This window comes from Prosopis cineraria, unplaced genomic scaffold (assembly GCF_029017545.1).
Source record: "Prosopis cineraria cultivar Desert tree isolate PC_DT_omini unplaced genomic scaffold, ASM2901754v1 PC234, whole genome shotgun sequence".
NCBI classification, from domain to species: Eukaryota; Viridiplantae; Streptophyta; class Magnoliopsida; order Fabales; family Fabaceae; genus Prosopis; species Prosopis cineraria.
The window spans coordinates 38,403-59,717 of record NW_026555561.1 but is presented as its reverse complement, the minus strand read 5'-3'; the positions used below and the strand labels follow the sequence as shown (position 1 = coordinate 59,717).

The window sequence follows — 21,315 nt, the reverse complement described above, 5'->3', positions numbered from 1 at the left end:
TTTTATTTTATTCATTGAGTGGCAGTTTTGCCACCCTATTTACTCCCTTCTCTTACCCTATTACCCCTATCCCTTAAAATGTATATTTTTCAATTACTAGTTTTTAAAATTAATAATATATAGTATGGTGGTCAACTTGCTTGCATGGTATAGTATATAGGAAGAAAAAATATGTATATATATATATATATATATCTTACATTTTTAATATATAAATAAATAATTTTTAAATATAATTATACATATATTAAAACAAATTATATATTTGTGCACTTTTTCATTTGTGAGTACTTGTAAAACAAATCATATGCCTTTCTCTTGTCCTGACAGAGCTAGCACTTGTAAAATGTTAAATAGAGGGGTGAGTACAACTACTCAATAACCAAGGTTAATCTAACTTATACAGTTGTAAATTAATAAATTATAGATACAAATGAAAATTAAATAACTTCACGGGCATCACACATATATTTATAATTATAGTCTTGGCCATAAACTAACAACCATGTGACCAAGCACTAATGCATATTGTCGCATTTTATTTCAAAGTGCATATCTCGGGGTCACAATAATAACAATCATGCACCCCTAATGAAAAATACTGGATCACAATAATAACAATTATGTGGTTAGAAATATAATGCAGGATAACTGATGCTAACCTTATACTCTCTTGATACCTCCGACATGAAACTGGTAATATTCAAAAGCTACATCTAAAACTCAAGCTAATCAAACATTCCATTAGTGAGGAGCTATCGAGCTAGGGTTAACTTACTTACTTATATTATGCGATTTCTCCCAATAGTAACAACCATCGGGTGTTATGCCCTTAATCTAGCCTCCTTGTGAACTAGTAGAGACTAGTTAAGTTTGAGTCCTTAAAAATAAGTGGGACAATCTCAAATCAATTATGGGACAATGGCCACCTCCCGATTCCAACAATAAGCCATCATTACCACGTAGGTTTGCCAATCTACTCCTTCCTATAGGCAAACTCCCGTCATAATGATCATGACATGCACAAATAACAAGATGTATGCTGTTTAAATAACAGTAATCACATCATATCATGCTCACATAATTCTCTTTCTCTACTATAATCCACATATCACAATTGTATTCATCATACTCCACATGCCTAATATCACATGTTCATCGATTTTACAATTACATGCTTTCATTCATCAATAATCATATGAATATACATATGTAACATTCTTAACAATCTATTACAATCTCACACATATAATTCATCACGTTGTTGATATTGCATTAATGGATTCTCAACTACCCAAATAAACTTTCAAATGAATTGGTTCAACTAATAAATAATTAACATACAACCACACAATGGTTTTACTTCGATTACCTAAAACTTTTGAAAGGTTAAAGGTTACCTCTCAATCATAACTTACTTGTCAAACTAAATTCAAGCTCACGGTGGTTGTATGAGGTTAGACTGCAATTATATTAACACCCATTACTATAATTATTAAAATCACTATTTTTAATATCTAATTTCATACTTTAATAATTAAATTTCTCAACAACAAGATCAACCTCACATTCAATAAATTCCTCAACTTTCATTAATTTCATTTAGCCTTCAACAACTTAAATAATCACTAATATATCATCTAACAATCTAAAATTATCATCAATGTCACAACTTCCTCACTTTCAACTCTTAAATTTCAACACTTTAATCACTCAAAACTCTCAACTCAAGGGTTTTTTAACCATCATATTAGGTTTATTAACTCCCATTAGCTCAAACTAATTTCATCGAACCCATCTACCATCACCAACGACTTCAATAATCCTAACTTTCATCACTAATGGCATTTAAATGCACAAATTCGTTCATAATTGAGAGCCCACTCTTATGAACTCATAAGACCATTATATTTAAATTTAGATAACTCAAACAACTTCTATTAATTCCATTTAGACTAATGAGTTTGAATTCATAGCCTTACATTTGAAAATCATCATCTCGCAACTTCAAATCTTACTTTTAAAATGTATAGAGAGAAGAAAAAGGGACAACAAAGGCATATTTAGGTAAAATAAAGCTTTAATTACTTTCAAAATGTATTTAAAAGTTGATGCCCCAATTGTGAGAAGACTCTCTTCGTTACCCTCCCTCTATTTTTGGCTTATTTCTCCCTGTTTGGACGTTTTTTGTGTTTTTAAAGAAAACTAGTTCTGAAAATTATGTTGCAATATGAATTTTATGTTGTAGCATAATATACAGTGGGTAAAAATTCAATTTTTTTCTACAATTAAGTTTGAGAGACTTAATTCACTTTCGAACCTAATCCAAAAAAATTAAAACTAAACTCAATAGCCGTCTCTAAACTTCTCAAATTCATTTAATTTAAATTTATAAATTTATCCTTCACTGGCTTAATTAATCAAAGAAATAATTTTTGAAATGTTATATACCCAGGGGATGCTTTTGATATACTATTCATTTAATGCAATTGTATATTTTAAGATTCAAATTCAAGATCCTAAATTAATTGATCAAACTATCTTAACTAGTTGAACAAGAACTTCTAAATTTCACTTTTGTTGTCACAAGTGAATCTTATTATCCAATCTTACATGCATAATCTATTGTTTCTACTCAAATTAATTCAATTTTATATATTTAATTAGTTGAAATATATCACAAATATTATTTAAATAAAAAGTATTAAATGAAAAAAAATATAAAAATTAAATGAACAATATACACTTCGAAATAAAAAATTTTAAAAAAAATAATTAAAAGACTTAAGCATAAACCTAGTTATACATCTAAATAATTATATTTATATCTTTCGCCAACTTCAACATGATACATAAATGCATAAAAATCAAGGGGGAGAATGGGGGCTTGTATTGGCAAAAAAAAAAAAAAAAAGAATCGGGGTTTGGGCTAGGTCGGGGGAGATGGGGTATAGGGATAATAGGGTTCGGGAAGGGAGTAAGTAGGGTGGTAAAATTGTCACACTTGATCAATTAAAAAAATAAAATAAAATTGAAGCCGCGTTGATATCACCTCAACTAAGTTGCGTGTGTCGGAAAGGAGGGGGAAAAAAAAGTGGCCGGAAATTGGTTTGATGCACTCCAAGTCATTAATTTATAATACTCTTCCTTTTAAATTATAAAATATTTTTAAATAAAATTTTACATATCAATAAATCTTATTAAATATACTTAATAATTTTATTTTTTTTAAAATAAAAATATAAATTTTAAAAAATATTCATCATTTAGCATATTCAAAGAAAAAAGAGACGAAAATTAATTATAAAAAGAGGAAAGATAATATTAAAATTAACATATTTAATAAAATTTTAATCTAATTAAAGTATCTTATATTTTAGAATGTAGAAACTTTTTTAAAAGTGCCATATATTTGGGACGGAGTTAGTACTATGATAAATAATCATTAATACATATTTCTCCGTTTAAAATGTTAGGTATTTTAGCTTTTCAAGGTGTGTAATCATTATTTTTTTTAAAGTGCCCCCTATGATAATGACTTTATATTTATTATAGAGTGTTAGGGGTAAATATGAAAAAGATATAATTAGTTAAAAGCATGAAATTACTTATTGAGAGTGAGATTCATTAAAAATATTTTATATTTTTAAATTGAGGAAGTAACATTTTGATAATAAGTATTTGCTAATATAGTATGGTGGTCAAAAAGCCCATATTAACAGTTTAATATTTTATAAGTTAAAAATAATTTTCAATGTCATTTATTGTTAAGTTTATTAAAAGTAATTTTTTTAAATTATTTTTAATAAATTTAATGAAAATTTAAAATAATACTGTTTTTAAAAAAAAAAAGTTATAGAAAATATTAATAACATATTAATGAAATTGTAGTTTTTTTTCCTAAATTTTTTTTTGAGCAAAAGTAGCTTTTCCTAAATTAAAAACTAAAGAATGGGGGAGGGGAAGCCGATGAAACGATCAAGCCCTCAACTTGGCCAGAGAATCTCGCACGTCGCACCTCATTCGTGGTTCCTGAAGCTTCAGATTTTGATCCGCCAACGATGGCCGCCAGACCCATGGGCGCCACCAGGCAGTTAGCTGTGTCTTCCCCTTCCACCACTGCCACAACCACCATAACCATTCATACCAGTGATCCATCCTCTTCGTCTCAGAACCAATCACAACAACAGCATCAACAGGCCGAAGTCCTTTTCCTTCCCCTTAATCGCAAGAAGAAAAAGGTCACCTGGAAAGAGGGCACCGTGGATAACGAATTTATGCAGAAGAAGAGCTCCAAGAAGTGCTGTATCTTTCACAAACAGAAACCCTTTGACGAAGACGATAGCGATGAAGATGACGAGCACGGCGATCATCCTGATAAACATCCCCATGACCATGGTGATGGTGGGTGCTGTTCTGCGAATCATGATCAAGCTGGTCCCAGCGATTAGGGTTATAGATTTATAACATTTTTTAACCATTTATGAAATATCAATCAAAGGTTTTTTTTTTTTTCTCGTCTTCTTTTTCGTTAAGAAAAGGTTGAATGGCCTACAAAATTCTTCATATTTGAGCCTCGGATTGTTCTGTATATTAACCTATTGAAGTTTTGTGAAGAAAGGATTATATGTTTAGTATTCAAGCAAGGATGATATGTTCGCTAATTTTTATGCTGAAAACTGCAAGATCATTCCCTTTTCTAAGATTTTATGGAAGGCTTTTGTTATTGAGCAATGCGTTGTTATTATGTTCTCATGAGTGAATGAACGTAATGACAGAGTGCAAGCATTATTTTGAGAATAGATATGAGTGTTTGATATATTCAGGAAACTATGTTGTGCTATGTTCAGGCACTAATTTCTGAGAAGGTTTCCTTCAATGTTTGCTCCTGTTTTAGTGCATTTTGCTTATCACAATTTTAGATGTTATCGTGTGCTTTAGGGCATTCTTCGTATCCTTTTGTTTTATTGGCCTATCATTCTTTGTATTTGAAAGATCTGTCCTTCGCTCTCGCTTGCATATTTTTAGTTCTGAATCATCATGATTGCCTGCTGTTTTTTTTTAAAATTAGAATGAGCTTCATATTCGCATGAAGCTTAAGATGTACAAAGCCCTAAATGAGTCGCATTTTCATGCCTCATGGCATTTGAATAGTGGAGCGCCCTATACTTTTTAACATTTTTCATGGATTGGTTATTGATTATACCTTTTCATTTTTCTTGTTTAGTTTTCCCCCTGATAATTGATGTGCTGGCTGTAGCAAGAAGCTTCATATTCGTATGAAGCTCAAGATGTACATTCTTCATGCCTCATGGCATGTGACTAGTGTGGCGCCTTATATTTTTTTTTATAATATTTTTTCATTGATTGGCTATTGATTATTCCTTCTCAGTTTTCTGGTTTAGTTTTTTCCCCTGATAATGATATGTTGGCATTAGAAACCATATAGTAAGCCCATAGCCTTATTATTTCTTTGTAGTTTGTTGTCACTATGCGAGTTAGTGGCAACAATTGTTATTACTCTATCTGGACAATCTTCCACTTCTATTTCAGTTCAATGCTGTGTTCTTCTCACTATAGATGAAATGTAGATCTTTTTTGAGAGTTTCTGGCATATGATTAAGGAGGTGCTGAAAGACCTCACTACAGTGAGGAAAGGGATTAGAAGTTTCTCTTATGCTATGAGTAACAATTATTAGTGTGTTCAAACATAGAATGATAAGAGTTAGAAGCGAGGAGAGAGATTATACTCTTTCTCTCTTAAAAAAAAATTGCAAATTCTTTTGTTGGATCATTTATTTAGAAGCAGGTGAAAACTGAAATAAGAAAAGTTTCTTCTTGCTAAAAGTCGTTTAATTCATTTAGGATTGGGAGTTAACTGCCTAATATCATTTTTCTGTATTCCATTCATTGCATAACATTCTTTTTCTTCTTTTTGGTCTTATAAATATTTTTCTTCTGATATCCTGCAGTGTATTTTCCTCATGGAATGAATAGGAGCATTATTAGTTTATTTATTAGTGAAGATTGTGCACGTCAATCTATTTCTTAGTAAACTAGTAACTGTAACAGATATTTACAAGTCCAAGGTCATGAAGATGAAAATTGAGATCTGATAGCATACCCCTATTTGTTTCTCGGCACGAGTTTTCTTAGTTGGAAGCATGTATTAATGATTACTGAATATTTGATTCAACTATGATCTCTATTCAATTAGAGTTAACTGAGATTTACCGGAAACTTCTCTTACTGTGGCTGGTTTTATTTTACAATGCAAGAGCAACTAGGAAGCACAGTAGAGCTCAAGATTTTCACTTCTCTGTTCAACTTAGTAGTTATTGGGTTTCCTTTTGCAGTACCTATTTCTTTTTGGGTGACTCTCATTCTCCACCTTTCTTATGGAGTTGTGCTCAGCATTGTGGATGTAATTATTGTGTTAGATACAGAGATCTATAGGATACTGTCATGGTATTGTAAGTAGGTGCCAAAGGTGATTGATTGAAGGAATTCATTATGAGGATCATATTTGCTGTGTTGAGTGATACCTCTGCTTCTGTTGGTGAAGAGGATGCATGAAAAATTTCAAAGTTAAGGATGTATTTGCTTTATTTTTTATGCTTTCGTGCATCTGTGCAGTTTTTTTTGGGGGAATAATAGATGGTCTTGCAATGTTAAGAGACTTAGAGGTATATTATGTGGTGAACATTGGATATGTGATTCGTTAACATGATGTTGATAACCCTTCAGTATTCTATTACGTGGTTTCTACATAAGTTGGTCTGTTACGCGGATCTATCTTGGGAAAATCACACTAAAGGCCCTAAGGATTAAATGATTCTAAATTCATTCTGCAAGACAAAGGAACTAAAATGTATTCTCTACGTTTTAAATTATAAAACATTTTTAAAAAAGATTTAATGTTTTAAAATATAAGATATTTTAATAAAAATAAAGTTTCATTAATAATGTTTTTTATTATTATTTTTTTCATATATTCTTTCTTTTTAATATTCTTTTATTAATAGAGTATTAAATAAAGGGTATCTTTGAAAGTATATTTTTGTCTTGAAAAAGCAAGGTTGTAAAGTGTATTTAATGAACTTTATTAGTATGTGAGATTTTTTTTAAAAGTGTCTTATAATTTAAAACGGGGGTAATTAAATTTTAATGTGAAAAGATAAAATCATTTCTCATTTTATAAGAAAAAAATTTCATTGTCACTGGCCATTGGAGCTCCAGTGCCGGTCACCTGACTAATGTGGAAGACAAATTAATTTTTTCTTAAGGTAGCCAAGGGGAGTTTAAACCCACATCCTCCTCCTGACCATCAAAAGGATAACTAGCCACTAGGCTATCAATTCTTTTGAATTATGTAATTTAAATCTTTATATATATTTTAAACTTTGTTTTTACTTTTTGTACCAATACTTATTAGAAGTTTAATGATTACTTGTTATTTTATAAATGGATATTTGTTAAATTATTAATGAGACTTGTTGAAAAATTTAATATGCATTGATTTTTATAAATGTTTGCTTGTTTTTATTATTAAAAATGACAAGTCTCCATTTGTAATTTAACAAATAACTATTTATAAAATGACAAGTTTTATTACTAGTTTTGAAAAATTTATCTTGATAATTTGACCAACAAAGTTCTCATTAATAATTTAACAAGTAACTATTTGTGAAATAACAAGTTTTATTACTAATTTAAAAAAAATTTAATAACTTGATAAGTAAATTTTAGTAAAATAATAAGTTTATATAAGCTTTTAACATATAAGCTTTTGGCAATAAAAATAGGTAACATTTATAAAAATTACTCTATATTAAATTTATTTAATAAGTCCTTATTGATAATTTATCAAACAACTATTTGTGAAATGATAAGTTTCATTACTAGCTTCAAAAATTTCTCTTGATTATTTGACAAGTAAATTTTAGCAAAATAATAAATACACATAAGCTTTTGACATGTAAACTTTTAGTAATAAAAATAAGTAGACATTTATTAAAATCACTTCATATTAAATTTTTTTAACAAGTTTTCATTGATAAGTTAACAAGCAACTATTTGTGAAATGACAAGTTTCATTACTAACTTTAAAAATTTCTCTTGATAATTCGATAAACAAGTTTTCATTGATAATTTAATAAGTAATTATTTATAAAATATCAAGTTCTGTTACTGGATTTGAAAAACTCTCCTAATAATTTGACAGGTAAATTTTAGTAAACTAACAAGTTCATATAAGCTTTTGACATGTAAGTTTTTGATAATAAAAATAAAAAAATGTTTATAAAAACCACTCCATGTTAATTTTTTTAATAGGTCCCCATTGTTAATGTAACAAGTAACTATTTGTGAAATAATAAGTCTCATTACTAACTTTAAAAATTTTTCTTAATAATTTGACAAGTAAATTTTAGTAAAATGATAAGTTCATGTAAACTTTTGACGTATCAATATGAACTTGTTACATGTACAATGCAAATCTTGATATATTTTTCACTTTGTTTTCACTTTTCATACCAATATTTGTCAAGAATTTAATAGTTGCTTATCATTTTGCAAATAGCTATTTATTAAATTACTAATGAGACTAGTTAAAAAAATTTAATATGCACTAATTTTTATAAATATTTACTCTTTTTTATTACTAAAAGTTCACATGTCAAAAGCTTATGTTTTTATTTTGTTAAAATTTACTTGTCAAATTATTAAGAGAATTTTTTAAAACTAGTAATGGGACTTGTCACTTGACAAATAGTTACTTATTAAATTAATAATGGAGATTTGTTAAAGAAATTTAATATGAAGTAATTTTTATAAATGTTTACTTATTTTTATTACAAAAACTTACATGTCAATAACTTATATAAACTTCTTATTGTACTAAATTTTCTTGTCAACTTATTAAAAGAAATTTTTAAAGTTAGTAATAGAACTTATTATTTCACAAAATGGTTACTTGTTAAATTATCAATAAAGACTTATCATTTTTGGTAATAAAAACAAATAAATATTTTTAAAAATTAGTGCATATTAAATTTCTTAACAAGTCTTATTAATAATTTAAGAAGTAACTATTTATAAAATGATAAGTAACCATTAAGTTTTTGATAAATAGTAGAATGAAAAGTAAAAATAAAGTTTAAAATATATATAAAAATTTATATTATATAATTAAAAATAATTATTAGCCTACTGGCTAATTACTTTTTTGGTGGCCAAAGAGATGTGGGTTCAAACCCCCTGGCCACCTGTAAAAAAATTTAATTTGTCTCTCTAATTGGTTTGGTGACTAGCGCCAGAGCTCCGACAAGTGGTGATAGAGAGAATTTTTTTTTAAAAATTAGGAATAGTTTTATTTTTTCACACTAAAATTTAATTGTATTTTGATCCCTTGATCCTACAGAGTGAATTTAAAATCATTTGGTTCTTACTAGTAAATAAAATCCTCCACAGTTCATTCGATGTGATTTTTCCATCTTCCTTCACGTGCAGATAAGAAGATGTAATAAGACCTGAAAGCTTGGTTTACAATTTGGGTGTGAGCTTTCATTTTGTGTTTTTAACCTTTTCAAGTTTCTGGCCAAAATTTTGCTATACCAAACCCAAAAAAAAAGAAAAACCCCACATAGGCAAAGGGGCCTGCCTTCTCTTTTGACCGTTGAATTACTATAAAGGGATGCCTTTTGTCCTCTTGGGTTCATGATATAGCAGAATAATAATAATAATAATAATACATTACTTGTGACTCCTTATTGACTTGTGTTGGCATTAAATAATAATAATAATAATAATAATAATACATTACTTGTGACTTCTTATTGACTTGTATTGGCATTAACATTCATGATGATAATTATTCATCAATCCACTTGAGTTTCTCTCCTATAAAATCAAGCAGAACACACAAAAATTGTTTGATTTTAATTGCGGTAAAAATAAAAATATTAAAAAAAATCTCAAATCGCATGGATGTCTAGGTCAGACACAGTACTCACAACACAATAGCACATGCTCCTTTCTCCTCAAAGCTTCTACAACTTCAATGGGATGAATGTCACCAGTAGCTAGAACATATACATACAAGATGGACCCCAAAACATTCGATTTTGATCCAATAATACTGGATACAAAATAACTTTATTAGAAAAAAGAATATACACGCAAATTCCCGTGCATATCGTCTCTAGAGGAACAAAATTCTCTACTATACATATCTTTGTGTATATTGATCCAATAAAAAATAACAACGTGAACAAATAAAAAATGAATCACAACCAATAACAGGTCATCATATGTGGAAGGAGGAGCTTAAAATGCAGTAACTATGGCTCTGTCAAATAACTTTCTTCCATTAGTCTGTCAACATCCCAACCATCAACTTTTCAAAAACTAGAATCATTTCTCATTATTTGGAGTTGGCTTGACCATTAAGCCAAGGGTGTTCTAAGCACTGTTGTGCTGTTGGCCGCTTCTCTGGTGAAAAATCCAGAAGGGGGCAAATAAATTCTGAAAACTCACGAGCATCACTCTCTGAAAACTTGTATTTATCAATCAAAAATTTGTCAAGTGGCCAGAATTTCAGCCTCCTAATTCTTTTTAGATCCCCATGCCTGTCAAAGAAATCCCTGGATTTTGCTCCACTAACGGCAACCTGCATCCCACAAGCATTAGGAATGCCACAATAACTTCAAGAACTATGCTAAGAGAGTAGAAATATGAACATTCACCTTCCGGGGCATCTTTCCAAGGAGTTCCATCATCAGGGCAAGGTGGTCCTGACGTCAACACAATGCACAGCATTAATGCAATCAAAACCAACGTTTAATTTACCACTTAAACTAAGAATTTGACAATAACTCTTCCCTTCTCTTTTCTGAACAAATCAAAGAATAATACAGACATCAGAGGAAAATTTCAGTATGACTCCAACCAACATTTCATGAAGTGTTTGGATGGAGACTAGAGTAGTATGCTGATGTTCGATTCCACATGGGGTATGGGGCAGTATAAGATGCTCATTAGGTAGTTAAGTGGGTTAGTTCTCCCACCTTAGTAGCTAGTTGGAAGTCCACTTGAGGGTCTATCAATTGGTATTAAACTAGTAATTGACAGCTCAAGAAAGGGTCATCTATAGGGAGTTCTGATTACTGAGAAAGTTGAGTGAAGTATCGAAAAATGAAACCCTCATGACATTGAATCTACAAAGGCAGCCAATTGATGGAGACCAAGGTAAATATGAGATGCATAATCCCCTATTAAATAGTATGGGATGCTCTATGGGATTAAGTAGGATGGTTCAACCACCTTGATAGCTATCTTCAGAGAAGGGTCCCCCACTCCACTTGGATGCCCATCATGTTCTAATTAATAACATCTATTAAATCATTTTAGATGTGATTAAGTAATGAGACTCCACTGGTTTGAAGTCCATACAGAGCTATTCTCAATTCATCAAGAAGTTTTTCCTCTTGTATGAACATATGAGCATAAAATTTCTATTCAACTCTCAAAATTAGTGAACCCAGATACTTCTATATTGCAGTAAGCAAGTCTAAGGAACCGATCAGCCCATGCACAAACAATATCATAATTTTACTCATGCATGAAATAGGGAGATAATATTTCTACTAAACTAGAAAGTGCAAACCATCATACCTCATCCTCACTAAAACCTTGTCCAGACTTGGGAGTAAACATCATATCACCCGTGGCGAGCTCAAAAGCAATGCAAGCAAAAGACCACATGTCAACAGAGAACGAATACCCAGCCTGCAATATAACTTCAGGAGCTCTATACTGCCTTGTCTGGATTTCTTCTGCAAATGGCTTATCTGCCCAGCATGCATTTCCAAAATCGACTATCTTGCATTGCACATCAACTCCATCAACATTTCTGTCGGGTTTTGGAACCACTCCAGCTTCTCCCAATGATGAAGTTCTTCCTGATATTTTAGCAACTGCCCTTCTTGCTCTCCTTTTTAGCTTTTTCTCAATGACACTTGAAAATCCGACATTCATGCTTCCCTCAGGCCTCTCCAGAATCGGGCTTTGTCCAGATCTAAGAGGGTCTTTAGCAGGATCAATGGTGGATAAGAGAAGGACATTTTCAGGCTTTAGGTCTGAGTGGATTATTCCAAGTTCTCTATGCAAGTAATCCAAACCAATCAAAATGCATTTACAAATTTCTCTAAGTTTATTCATTGGGAGGCCTTTGTAATGTCTATATCTGATCAGACGAAGCAAGCTATCACCAAGCATCTCAAGGACCATGCAATGGTGCTGCCCATTTGGGCCTGAGTGCTTAAAGTGGTCGATCAATTGGACAACACACTTTGAATTTGAAGGGTCGCCCTCAGCAATGGATGAAAGAACATTTATCTCATGAAGGGCAGCATCGGCAAACTGGGCTGCACTTTTCTGAATTTTGAGGGCAACATATGTCTGAAAACCACAAAGTTCACATTAGAATATATTTGATGTAAGCAATAAAGGTCCACCAAATAAAATAAACTTAACAGGACCACTGGCTGGTGGCAAAATCAATGATAGTACATGCATATGTGTTTGGCCACTATAGAAGATGTTTTATTTGAACATGGATACATGAAGAAAGATCATGGATAAAGGACAACGCTTGGCCATAACTCCTGCACTAGTGCATGAGGGATCGTGCATGACAGAGGACCCATCCCACCTGGATCAATGCCAAATTCAAGCATCGATGCAAGTTCTACATCAAATAAAGTGGCCTGAGGTAGCAAAAGTTGTAAATCCATGACCCTGGTGATTGTTCGTTTTAAAGCCTCTAAACACTCTGTTTTGCCTAATCCAAATAAGAATTCAGATCGACATTTTGGTGAATATAGGTACTGAAGACTCAAGCATCAATTTTAGACTGAAGCATAGCACAAATAAATACTCTATAACCGTTGGACATGGATCTTCTGCTGCCACCCAGATCTGCTGCTGCAGCAAAGCAGCAAAGGATCCAGATCCATTAGCATCAGCATGTAATGTGAGAAGCTAACATGCAGACAGCAAAACCAGGTGACTGCATTTATGATGACCATCGGCCATTTTTAGTATTCCAACAAGCAAAATTTGTGTTCTTGTGAGACATGTTGACAACTACATACACCAGTTGAGAAAGAAGGTACAGTAGAGTCACTAGATGAAAACAAGATCTGCCAGTTATCCATATTTCCATCCCAAAACCAATTAATCTACGTTCGATTCGTTCAATAGAATGATATAAATAAGATAGAAAAAGAAATATATAAAATGCTTAAAAGCTACGGTAATGGAAAATCAAAACACAGACGCAGAGAGAAAAGAAAATGCAAAAATAAAATCTATTACAGATCAAAACAAAATAACTGCAGATGTTGGAATATGGATCAATACAGTGTCGGTGGAAGAAATGTCAAAGGAAGATCTAGGAACCTTCACCATTGGGAAACCCAAAAAAAAAAAAAAAATCAATTTATTGCCTCTGCCTAAATAAGAATACATATGCATCAGCAACAAAATTATTCATCACTCTACTCCTATAGATTCAAAACAGATTGCATCAACAGAAATAGTGAAGTTTCACATCTGGGACACGAATCATACGCCAAACCAATCAAAAGATGAAGGACAAGCGACTATTAGTAGGAACAAACATACACAATACCTCTCTCTGAAGAAACTATTAGTAGGATACGAAATTCAGAAAATACAGCGGGGAATAGAAAAGCGAGGATCAAACATACAGAATTGCGAGTATCGAATGCGAGCCAGACGGTAGAAAACTGACCCCAGCCCAGCTTTCTCTGTGCTATGTACCTCCCACCGGCGAACTGATCGCCAACCCTGACGGCGTGGTACCCTCCCTTTCTGTAGGAATCGAAGCCCTCATCCTCTTCCTCGGACCCTGATGACGACGAGCAAGACATCTCTTTTCAAAAGTTTTCTTGTAAATTATCCGTAAAAAGAGTCTGATCTGAATCGAATTAAGAAATGATTTGACTGTTGATTGAAATTGCCTGGACGTAGGATTTCTAGGACTTGACCAAATTTGAAGCTTTGATTTGGGGAAAAGGAAATAAAGAAGGAAAGAGAGAAAAGTGCCAATATTTGTGAGGCGTGACAAGAGAAGCTCTTCAATCTTTCCACTTTTTTCTCCACCTTCCTTCCTTCTTCGCTTCTTTGTCTTGTGTCTGAATGTGGGTCTTACATTTACCGTACATACCTATTTTCAAATCTCACCTGGGTACGTGTATCTTTACAGTTATAGCCCTGTGCCCAACAAATTCCACATATGCCGTGTCTGCTCCTTTTGTTTCATACCTACTTGTATTTATTAACACGCATGATGGCGATTATTAGCCAAGATTTGTTCTTAACCTCTGATGACCCATCTTATGTAGTGGATCAATTTGTTCTTTATTGTTTTTCACAAGTTTTAGGATGAAAATATTTAGCTCTTGACCAAAAATCAATTATAGTAAGAAGAATTTATGATTACTTGTTTTTCGAAAACAAGTTACTTAGGATGAATTATTCAAAGAAATGTTATGAATTGTTTTCCCCCTTTGAAAAATCTTCTGACCTGAATTTTCCCTTTGAAATTATCTTAAGCAGGGAAATGCTAACTATTGCTGACTGAGACATTCTACGACCTTTATTTTCATGAGAGAAGACTCGCTTTGAATGCTATGATTGTCTATTTCTTCTAGTTCGGAAAAAAGGGGGGGGGGGTTATAAGAGAATCAAAGATTAAAAAAATAATAGTCGTCACTGGCTTTGGGACATCATCAACCTTTTATTTCATGATTCAACAATTACTAGTTCACAACAACATCTACTATCCAGCTCATGTGATCCCTTTGAATTGTATGGAATCTCAGACAAGACTAAAATCCTCCCTTAGATGGTATTAAGGGCTGGGATTTCATACTAGACCAGACTGAAACTTGTTTGGACTCTAAACAACACTGAAACCCTCCCTTCGATTGTATAAAGGGATGGAATACATTGACTAGACACGACTGAAACTCTCGTATGGAATTGAATCCCAACAAGACTTGAGGGAAATCGTCCATTGGATTGGTTGTGAACAGAACAGCTGAGAATCTAAAGAGGACAGGACTGAAAACTCCTGTAAATCCAAACCCAACTTCACGGCCTGTTGTGGGTTAATAGTTATAAATATCAAACTGCAAAGTGATATGTTTTCAGCCCAATTAAGCCTTAGGCGCAAAAATCTCCGCCAAAGAAGACCAAGTTCCTGAGACTGCCACAATGAATCCAAAAACCACAATTGCACCATTACAAATCATAGATCTCCAACCCAACTCTTCCTTGAACGCTAAATAATAGAACATTGCAGGCAATACAAAGCTCAGCACAACACACACACTGCTTCCTACTAGTGAAAGAAAATCTGCAAAATTTGGCACCAAAAGTGCCACCAAGCTGACCCCTAACACCATCAACCACCTCAGCCACAAGCAGTACCTAGAATCACACAGCCTTCTTTCCACAACTTCATACACAGGGTTCATCATCAATGGAAAAGTGAAGAACAGGTTGATACAGAGTCCTAATTGAACCAGAGTGCTCACTAGTCCTTGTCCCAGATTGGTGGTGATGATATCTTTGGTTTCATTCCCGAAAGCAAAGTAACCAAGAGCACCAAATGCTCCAAACAGAAGAGAAATCACCGTCATGCCCAAACCTAAGACTCTTCCAAATTTCTCTTTGTCTTTAGCCTCTGATTCCAACGGCAAAATCATCCCAATTCCTTCAAAAGCATAGACTGCTACACCAACACCGTAGAAAAAGACAGAGAAACCCCCAAATGCTTCTAAAGCGGGTCTATGCTTCATAAAGACAAACACATCCTCCACCATAACTACACTCTTCGCTGCTATATCGACCGCATCAGCGATTATGCTTAAAGGAGCCAAGTGGGTCAAAGTTCGAATTGAATTCAACCCTAACTGAAACGGAAAGCAACCCCAGAGAAATAGGACTTTCGGGGATAAACTTAAAAAGGGGGATGTTTGTGTGCTATGGTTAACTAGATGTGCTAGGGTGTTGGAAATGAAGATCAGGTAGCTCACGCAGAACCCAGCTTGAGAAAGAACGATCATGGCGTCGACGGAGAATCTGCCGATGGGACCACAGATGGCGAAGCCTAGATCGCCGAAGGAGTTGATTTTGGAGAAACCAGTGATCGATTCGAGCTTACGGCGAGTGTAGACCAGGAGCATCATACAGTGATAGGTGAGAAAGGCAACGGCGAAGATCATGAGTAAGCCCGTGACCCATCCCGTTCGCTTGAAGCAATAGGGCAGACCAAGGACTCCAGCACCTACAATGGCGATGAAGATGTTGGCGAAGGTCTTGAAGTTGGTGGAAAGAGGAGGCGATTTCGTGAGAAGAGGAGTATCTTCTCGAGGGTATGGTGGCAAAGAGTAGGACGATGAACTTGCTTGATTCTCAAACCCCATTGGACTGGATTTCTGGGTTGTATTGTTGAAAATCTATGAATGGCTGCTTTTGATTTTCAATGTCCAATACTGAGAGAATGAATGGTAAATCTGTAGAAGGAAAAGGGGCAAAAAAAAAAAAAAACAAGAAGAAGAATGGAATTCGGAATCGTACAGTGAGCAGCTAACAAACAGAGAGATGATCGTGGTTGGAGGAGAGGAAGGCAAAAAAGCTGAAGATTGGGATGAGAGGAAATCTCGTGAGGAACGTGATATGATGATCACGCTCCAGATAGGAGGAAGCCAATACGAAGTTGGATGGTGGGCTAAATTTAACAAGTTCGATGAATCGTTGAGCGAAGCAGTAAACGAGAAGATACTTTGATCAACATTTATTTATTTTATATATATATATATATATATTGGCCACGTGTTTGTGATATATTTAATAATTAGTAATATCAAGTTGTCGACAAGTTGTCAATGAGTTAAAAAAAAAAATCAAATATTATAAATTATAAAATTATGAACAAATAAATTGCCTGCTGATACGTGACAGAAGTGACGTGAATTTCCCCATCATACACTTTACTTTGTAAAAATATTAATGTAAAATGAAAATCTCTGAAGAGTAAATATGGAAGTTTGAATGGTAAATTTTCCAATTTTTTTATTACATGAAAATTTGGTTTTTTTATTAACAAGATGCTAAAAATATTATACCACTGTTTAGAATTTTTTTTAAAAAAAAGTATGATAATTTAAGATAACCTTTTTACCAAAAAAAATAATAGCTTAAAATAGCCTTTCAAACTATCTTAAATCTATTTTTTGTGATCTCTAATTTGTGAGATCAATGATGAAATGATTTAATAAAAAAAATACTTTTATTAAATTATCACAGTCTCTCTCAATTTTTCATGTTCCTTCATTTTAAAAGTGTAAGAACATAATTATAACGCATTGAAATCTAATAATTTTTAAATAACAATTAAAAACAAAATTATTAATTATCAGCATAAAATTCTCAAATAATAAAGTGTTTCATTTTAATTATTACACTCTGTTCCGTTTCATTACATAATAACCCCTACAATGTTATAGTAAATTAATGGCCACTGGACCAAATGTTGTTAAAATCACTATTTTACGGTTTTGCATTTGCATGTTTGAATCTGGTTAAATCTTATATCAACTCATCTAAAATCTAAAAACGTGAATTTATCTTGATTAACATGAATTATGTGGCCTAGTGCAATAGTCAAGTTTTTAAAGACTGAATTTTAATAGATTTAACATTATAAGAATTAGATTGCGCAAAGTCAAATTTGAAGACTACATTAAGTTTTAAGGACTGAATTTCTAATGAATTAAAAATACATTGATCAAATAATTAATTTTTTATTTAAATGTATTTAAAATCTTGATTTTTTTATTATGATAATGACGATTTCTCATATTTATTGCGCGCACAGGCATAGTCACACAGCCACACACATTAATTTATTTGTAATTCTATGTCAGAATCGTGAATTGTGAATTTCTACTTCTGATTTCTGAAGAATCAATAGTCAGTGTAATTTTAAAATCAGCGAGTTGTTGTAATTTTTCTTAATAGTATAATACAGATAATAATGCTCCATTCATTTTAAATTATAATATATTTTTTAAAAAATTTTATCTTAAAATATAAGACACTTTAAATAAATTAAAGTTTTATTAAATATACTAATTATAATATTATCCTTCCTCTTTCTATAATTAATTTCCGTTCCTTCTCTTTTTAATATATTAAATTATGAGTATTTTAAAAAATTTATATTTTTATTTTAAAAGATAAAATTATTAGTTATATTTAATAAAATGTATTGATATGTGAAATTTTATATAAAATGTCCTATAATTAAAATAGAGGGAGTATCATGATGCTTTGCAATACTTTTGGGGAACACCATCCATCTTGCTTTTCTTTTTTTTTTGAAAAAAAAAGAATCCAGCACATTTTTCTGGTGCATTATAAAATGTTTATCTCTAATTTTAAAAAAACATAATCTTTAGTCCTCTAATTTTATCGGGCTTTTTTTAATTCCTATAATTTTTTAGTTATTTTCAATTCTATAAAAACTAAACCCATTAAAAAAAAGAAAACTATAGGAGAAGAAAATAAAGATCACTTAATCTTTTTAAAATTATAGAGACTAAAATATTAAAAAAATATAAGAACTAAAAATAAATTTGATAAAATTATAAGGATTAAATATTATATTTTTTTCTTAATTTTAAAACAAATAAATTATTTTCGAGACAATTAGACGATGAAGAATTCAAACGTTCAGGAGCTTCAGACACTTTAAAGACAAATTCAAATTGAAAAAGAAAAAGACTTCTCTCCCAATTGATTCCAGAGAATCTTCGCAAAGTGTATTCTCTACCATCTTCATTGGCCCCTTGATTTGTTTTTTTTTTTTTTAAGAAATTGACATAAATTATCAATGACGCTTAAAAGACTTTCAAAGTTATAAAACTTCCGCAAAACAGAGTTAGCACTGTGCTTTCAAACTACTACTGCTACTAATACTTTTCAAAGTCATCACAAGGGTTCTTAAAATTATAGATTCAAAATATTTGTAATATTTCAATAAAATTGCCGGATACGTAGAAAATTATTTATTCTCAGAAGTACATTATTTATAAAGTATGAGTAACGTCTCAGGCTTGTACATTGAGAATGACAAGCTGGTAGAAAAGGGGGAAAGAGTGAATGGCTTTAGGTTTAGTGATAAGTTAGGTTCTTGCATAATTTTTTGAAAAACAAGTTATAAATATCAATTTAAAGAATTATAAATTTAAGAGTTTCAATTATAAATAAAATATTTGTGTTTTAAATGTAACTTTTAATTTGCAATTGAGATTTCTACTTGTGTTGTAATTGTTTGAATATAGGGTTAAAATATATTTTTATCTCACAATTTTTTTTTAGGAGCAATGAGTACCCTATACTGATAAGTTTGACAATTTTACCCCTGAATTATGTCTTCAAGGAGAAATTTTTTTTTGTTAGTTGACTGTTAATTTTTTCATTTTTTGCTAATGTGGCATGCACATGGGGCCTACTTATTATGACAAGACTGACAATGTCTTTTGATACTGATTAATCTTTAAATTATTTTTTTCAAGAGCATGGAGTACTTTATAATCTTTTTTTATAAGCGTTGGATGTTTTGAAATCTTATTAAAATAAAATTTAATAAATATTATCAAAATATTATCTTAATATTTAATAATTAAAATATTATTATTGATAAATATTAATTCAAAATTTATAAATTATTTTTAAATATTAACAGCTTAAATTAGCTTTTTAAAAATTTATAAATGACTTTTAATATTTTTATATATCAATCATATTTTTAATATTGATTGAATGCTTTAAGTTTTTTTATGTCATTCTCTATAATTTTTTTTATCAAATTAAAATATTCTTTGAAATACTACACCATTCAATTTAATATTTTAATATTTTTTATATTTTGACATTTTGTATTAAAATAAAAAAAATAAATCTTCAAATTAATAAAGAGATTTTTTTCATCTCATCTCTCCATTATTATCTTGTTAAGTAATTTTTTGTAACACATTAATTGAATAAGTGATATCTTTTAAATAAATATTTTTGTTAGCAAATTATTGGTCTTGATTTGTTATATTTTTTATTTTATAGTTAACACTGTTGCATGGTGCATATAGACAGTATTAAATTTGAGCAGTGCAGTATTTTAAAGGAAGATTGTTAATTGACCAAAAAAATTATAAAGAATGGCCTAAAAATTTAAAGAACACAACTAATATTAAAACTATAGATAAGTTTTGATATGCACTAAAATGTAATGATTTGGGTATTATCTTGAAGATAAGCTTGGAGATCAATATATATATATATATATATATAAAAGAGAAATCATCTATAAATTTAAGATAAAGCTAATTTGAGCATAGTTGTGAAACTCTCAAGTTAACATTATGAGTTTAACATTTTTACATTTTCACTTTACAAAATCATGTTAACTAACTCATAAACTCAAATTAAATACAAACTTGGTTAAATTCATAAATTTACTTTTGAGTTTATCATTTTTATATTTTTAACTTATAAAATCGTGTTAACTAATTTATAAATTTAGACTAGATGCAAGCTTAATTAAATTTGTTAAGCTCGTCATTTTTTTTTGAGTTGAGCAAGTTAAGTATATACTATAAAGAATTTAGTTCATAAAAGTTATAAGACCTAATTTAAAAAAAAAAAAAACTTGACATGCAAAAACTAATAATAATAAAAAAAGAAGACAAAAATACCAAAAAAAAGTTCCCATGTTTTAAAATTTTGATATCTCGTATATGATAATTAGGAATATAGATGAATTTAATTTCAATAATTTATATTTTTAATATATTTAAATTAAATTATAATTATATTTTAATGGTTATTTATCAATAGAAGTAAACTTTTATGAGTTTACGATTTGAGTTTGTGATATGAGTTTACATTCCTATCATAATTTTATTTAAATTTGTGAGTTTAACAACCTTGATACTCAATACTCTTAAAAAAAGAGTTTGGAAGTAAATTAATATCAAAAGATATAATTAAAGCCTTCCCTATTATTATATGTGAGTTTCATACATATGCACGTTAATAGTAAAAAAAAATTAACGGTTAACTAATAAAAGAGATTATTTGCTCGTAAAAAAATAATTTAAAAATAAAATTTCCTAACTTATCAGTATTCAGTGTTTTTAAAAAAAAAAATTCACAAATAAA

At 30.8% G+C, this 21,315-nt stretch overlaps 3 protein-coding genes across 3 annotated transcripts; 1 reads left to right on the top strand and 2 right to left on the bottom strand.

Moving 5' to 3' along the window:
• The first annotated feature begins 3,969 nt into the window (after positions 1-3,969).
• LOC129296008 (protein phosphatase 1 regulatory subunit INH3-like) lies at positions 3,970-4,734 on the top strand. Its single transcript, XM_054934605.1, has one exon. It carries the CDS (start codon positions 4,062-4,064, stop codon positions 4,449-4,451), a length of 390 nt encoding a protein of 129 aa, XP_054790580.1. The 5' UTR covers positions 3,970-4,061; the 3' UTR covers positions 4,452-4,734.
• A 5,275-nt stretch (positions 4,735-10,009) lies between these two features.
• Positions 10,010-14,240, bottom strand: LOC129296005 (uncharacterized). The gene is made up of 4 exons (XM_054934603.1): positions 13,773-14,240; positions 11,674-12,459; positions 10,746-10,793; positions 10,010-10,669 (listed from the first exon to the last, which is right to left on the bottom strand). Exons 1-4 carry the CDS (start codon positions 13,953-13,955, stop codon positions 10,424-10,426), a joined length of 1,263 nt encoding a protein of 420 aa, XP_054790578.1. The 5' UTR covers positions 13,956-14,240; the 3' UTR covers positions 10,010-10,423.
• Positions 14,241-14,800: 560 nt separating this feature from the next.
• Positions 14,801-16,842, bottom strand: LOC129296004 (amino acid transporter AVT3C-like). The gene has a single exon (XM_054934602.1). It carries the CDS (start codon positions 16,515-16,517, stop codon positions 15,246-15,248), a length of 1,272 nt encoding a protein of 423 aa, XP_054790577.1. The 5' UTR covers positions 16,518-16,842; the 3' UTR covers positions 14,801-15,245.
• Positions 16,843-21,315: the final 4,473 nt, after the last annotated feature.